This window comes from Cucurbita moschata, unplaced genomic scaffold (assembly GCF_002738365.1).
Source record: "Cucurbita moschata cultivar Rifu unplaced genomic scaffold, Cmos_1.0 Cmo_Scf00030, whole genome shotgun sequence".
In the NCBI taxonomy this organism is placed as follows: Eukaryota; Viridiplantae; Streptophyta; class Magnoliopsida; order Cucurbitales; family Cucurbitaceae; genus Cucurbita; species Cucurbita moschata.
Window position 1 is genome coordinate 860,095 of NW_019268546.1, and position 5,009 is coordinate 865,103.

The 5,009-nt window shown below is 33.8% G+C and overlaps 1 protein-coding gene across 1 annotated transcript; it reads right to left on the minus strand.

The window, feature by feature from the left end:
* Window positions 1-1,890: 1,890 nt before the first annotated feature.
* LOC111464264 (fasciclin-like arabinogalactan protein 10) lies at window positions 1,891-3,470 on the minus strand. Its single transcript, XM_023108388.1, has one exon. The coding sequence runs from the start codon at window positions 3,408-3,410 to the stop codon at window positions 2,136-2,138; it is 1,275 nt and encodes a 424-aa protein (XP_022964156.1). The 5' UTR covers window positions 3,411-3,470; the 3' UTR covers window positions 1,891-2,135.
* Window positions 3,471-5,009: the final 1,539 nt, after the last annotated feature.

The window sequence follows — 5,009 nt, forward strand, 5'->3', positions numbered from 1 at the left end:
CACAATGACCCAATTGCAGTAGACATGCAATGTTCACGTGTATGTATGTCGTAATGCATACATAATGACCTAAACGTACCAATTTTTTTCCTTTTTGATATAGCTTCTCACTGTGTTAAAATTAATCGTACAAAATTTAAAAATCATATTTATTCCAATACGAACTTTTCTAAGATTTTGCGCCACTCGTAAAGTTAGTAGGTAAACCTCATGAATCATGAATTATTAAGTTAAACCATTTTTAAACTCTTTAACATTGGTTGGAATAGTTTTTTCTTTTTTTTTTTTCTTTTTTTTCTTTTTTTAAAGAATTGTACGAAGTAATAATCATAATAATAATAATTATTAATTACAATTATCTTTTCTAATTAAATTATATAAAATATATTTTCGACTTTCAATATTTCTAAACTTTTAAAATTTTGATTTTTACTCTTATTTTTTATAACAAATTTAAATTTACTCTTATTTTCAAATTCAAACTATTTAATTTAAATGATTGAAATTAGATTAGATTAATTGGATTATTTTTTTTGAAAAATTAAAAATTCGATTCGTGAGTTAACCTTTTTTAGTCGGGTCAACTCGACCAACATAAAAATAGAATTATAATTCAACTCAACCATACCCCAATCTTTAGATTGTTACGATAATGGAGAATATCGTAGTTGATTTAGTGAAGCATCCTGACCTGTGAATCTTTGAAATTTACAGATTTTATTTATTAATTTAATATGGGAATAAAATAGAATTTATTTTTAATAATTAAAAATAATAATTTGAGAACCCAACCCAATCCAAAAATAGATAATTTGGCTGGCTTTATTATGAGCTCTATTCAAGTTGCTCGAGTCACCAACTCATCCAACTTAAAATTTCGAGTTGATCTAAAAGATTTCTCCGACCCAATCGGTATCCAATATGAATATTTACATTTAAAAAAAAAATAAAAATATATTATTGTGGGTTGGGAGCATGGGTGAATCATCCAAGACAAAAGCACATGCCAACATCAAACCCTCTTTACCTTGGAAACATACCAACGATCATTAATTTAATCTTATGGTTTGGAAATCATCTTAACCATGGTTAAAATACTCTTATGCTTTTCAAAATCATCTTAACCGTGGTTTGAATTATATGATTTCTCTGCTACTTTCCTTAAACCTTAAAATTAATTATAGAATAATAATGATATTTAATTAAAATAATTTTAAGTAATAAACCACCCAAAATTAATATGTTGTTTTAATATTATTTTTATTAAACCGACAATAAAAAGGAAATCCCCATTTAATTAATTAAAATACAAATCTTTTCGCCGCAAACGGAGAAGAAAATGCAAAAATAAATAAATAAGAAAAACGGTCAGTGGAAGGATCCGCACGCGCTTTCGATTAATAAACATATTTTTTAATTAATTTATTTATTTCTAGAAACCCCCAAGTGGGCCCCACGTCATCTAATGGCGCATTTAGAATTCCAATGAATACAACAATCCCACACCGACAGTTTCATGTTATCTTGTGTGAATTTCACATTTTACCCTCAAAATTTATACATATATTTTAGAGGTCAATTTAATTTTTTTTTTTTTTTTACTAAATTAAAATGTTGAACTGAAAAATTTATACATGTCTAAATTAGTCGAGTCAGACTCGAGTCATACGACTATTTGAAACTCTAAAATCAAATAGACATAAATATAAAAGAAAATATTTCATAAATATCAATGGAAGAAATTAAATTAGAAATATTAAGATTAGGTTAACAAAGCCAATTAAATTAAGACAAATAATCTCAACTTAATACAAACGGGAGTCATTTGGTTATACGTGCTGTGATTTTAAAAGACGATTTTCGGAAAAACAAATGGTAAAAATGAAAAAGAAATAAAATAACTGAAATATTTTTTTAAAAATTAGAAAATTAACAGCTCATTCTCCAAAGGAAACAGCAGCAGCCAGCGGGGCCCACCACTACATACACGCACTGTCACTCACTAACTACAAAGGCGTATTCAGAGAATACTAACAATTTCAAAAATAAAATTATATAAAATAAAAAAAGTACGAATTAAAAAGAAAAAGTGCAAAAATAAAATAAAAGACTGCAGATAGAGTGGAAATTACGATTTAGGACAAGGAAAGAGAGGAAATCACAGTGGTAGCAATGGCGGCAACGACAATGACTACAGAAGCTTTCACGTGAACGGCGGAGCTTCCTGGAGTACTGGTCTGCGCCTCGGCAGTTGGTGCATTGGCCGGTGAACCTTCTGGAGTGTCGGCCGGAGGAGCAGGCGGCGAAGCGGCGAGTGGAGACGGAGCTTTCGCGGTAGGGGCTGGACTCGGAGCCAGAGACGGTGTCGGTGTAGGCGAACTCACTGGCTCTGGCGCTGGTGCTGGAGAAGGAGACTTCCCGAACAACTCTGATGGAAGTAACAGACTATCGACGGTGAAAATAGCGAGCGGAGTTGCGTCGAGAACTGTATCAGCGATTCTCGAAGGTCCGACTCCGGTGTGGAGAGTGACAGCGTCTCCGGCCGTAGTCGTCGTAATGTCGAACTTTCCGGCACGGCTAGTAGCCAGAGTGTCGATCGGATCTTTCGTCGTCTTCAAGGCTCCGATAGGAGTGTAGTCAGCGACAGCATGGTAAAGAAGAAGCGAAACAACTTCAGCATTAGTGAGTTTACTCAGATCTGGAACTCCATCGGCCTTAAACGCCTCATCGTTCGGCGCAAATATAGTCAGTCCTTTCTCAACCGCCGTTTCATAAGTCTTAATCACACCACTAGAAACAAGCATCGACGCGAAGGTTTTACATCCAGCTTTCTCGAGCAAAGCAGTGATGTTAACATCGGAAGCCGACGGAGCCTGAGCCGTCAAAATCCCCGGAGCAATGATTGGCGCACTAATCTCAATAACCGAAATGTTGTACGGAATCTGCTTCACAGACTTAGTGTAACTCGAATCGAGTTTAGATCCAGGAACGGCAGAGCCGAATTTGACCTTACCGCCCTGGAGATCGGTTATATTGACGAAACCTAGATTTCCAGGCGCGTTACCGGTGGTCTGGTAAAGCGTCGTGGAAAGAGTGGTTCCGTTGGAGATCTTGTGGAGTTTTGCCGGATCGTAGTAGTCCAAGACAATGTGGAGGCTAAGGAAGTTCTTGATGACGGAGAGAGGATGTTTAGCAACGACGGGGGAGAGAGCACCATTAGAGACAACGAGGACTGTGATGGTTTGACGGCTGTTGATCTCGTCGGCTAGTCTGGTCTGCTGTAAGTAGCTGCTGAAATCGCTGTACTCAGGGAAGTCCTTGAGAATGTCAGTGATGTTATGACCGGAAACAATGGCCGCGCTGGTGGCGACGAGGGCTAGGAAGAGGAGGAGGGATTTGGAGGTAGCCATGGGAGCAGCAGAAACAGAGGAGGAAGATGAAGAGAGGGTTTAGAAAGTAGTGGAGAGTTGAGAGGGTAAAATAAAAGAGAGAAAGAGTGGTTAAGTTAGTTAACTAGGGTTAGGGGTATTTTGGGAAATGTGGGAAAAAGGAGACTGAACGCTTTTGGACACAGATGAAAAATATCAAAAGTGGTTTATGTGCTTGCCGTAAGCCATAGCGATGGCTTCTTGCTTTCTCTTACTTTTACTGAAATTACAATTCTGCCCCTAGAATTTCCACTAGCGTAATAATTAATAATTAAAATGCTTTTTGTTTTTTTGTTGCAACGGTCATAATTTTAACGGTAAACTGAGATGAACGTTGTCGATGGGATTTTTTCTTCTTCGTATATTTGAAATATTTATAATTTGTTTTGTTTTTATTTCTTTTCAAATATGTTATTAAAATTTAATTTATTTTTATCTTTCTTTTCTTTTGTATATTTAGACTATACATTTAATTTAATTTTATTCAATTTTTGAATCTTAATCCATTTAATAATTTTTTAAAATTTATGAAGCTACCCGATAAAAATTGAAAATTTAAGGTCTTAATTTATATAATTTTTTTTTTTTTTTATAAATATAATTGATCGGTTAACTTTTAACGGTTTCAAATATATCATTGAAAAGTTCATAGACATATTAGATCTTTTACTGTGATATTATTACGAGCTATAACCAAATTTAAGAGTCATTCCCAAACAATTTTTGGACAACCTATATCATTTCTTTTAACCAGGTTCAAGATTAAAACACGAGGGTTCGATTAATTCGATTTAGAATCAAACCACTAAAATTCTTTCTTTTTCGTGTTTAGAATTAAACCCTTCACTCAAACTCAAGGTGCAAACACACCTCATTACAAAATTCCAACTGTGATTAAGGTTGAAATTGGATCGGGTTGTTCATATTCCTTATTAGAATTTTTCACTTTTAAAAAAGTAAAATAATATTCATCACACGTTTTATGAGATGTACAACTCGAATATATATATATATTAAAATTTTATATTCCAAATAGTTAAAAATTATTTTTAAGAGCCGTTGAAGAATAAATAATTAAATAGTTAATTATAAATTTAAATAAAAATAAAATAAGTATATGTATACTATTGTATTCGAACTATTTTAACTCATAAAGTTTTTATTAATTTAAATATCTTATAATAATAAAATAAAGTTTCTAAAAATATTATTATTATTATTATTAGACGAACATGACTCTCCACAATGGTATGATATTGTCCACTTTGAGCATAAGCTCTCATGGCTTTTTTATTAATTTAAATATCTTAGAATTGTGCATAAGCTCTCATGACTTTGCTTTGGGTTTCCCTAACAGACTTTGCTTTGGATTTCCCTAAAAGAAATTAGTATTCCTCACTTATAAACCTGTGGTCTTTCCCTAAATTAGCCGATGTGGGACTTCCATCATCCAACACCTCCCCTCGAACAAAGTGCACCTCCCCTTAATCGAGCCTCGACTCCTCTAGAGTCTTAATCATTTTTGACTGCCTTCGAGGAGGCTTGGCTCCTTTTCTTTTGGAGTTCTTTGTTCGATATTTG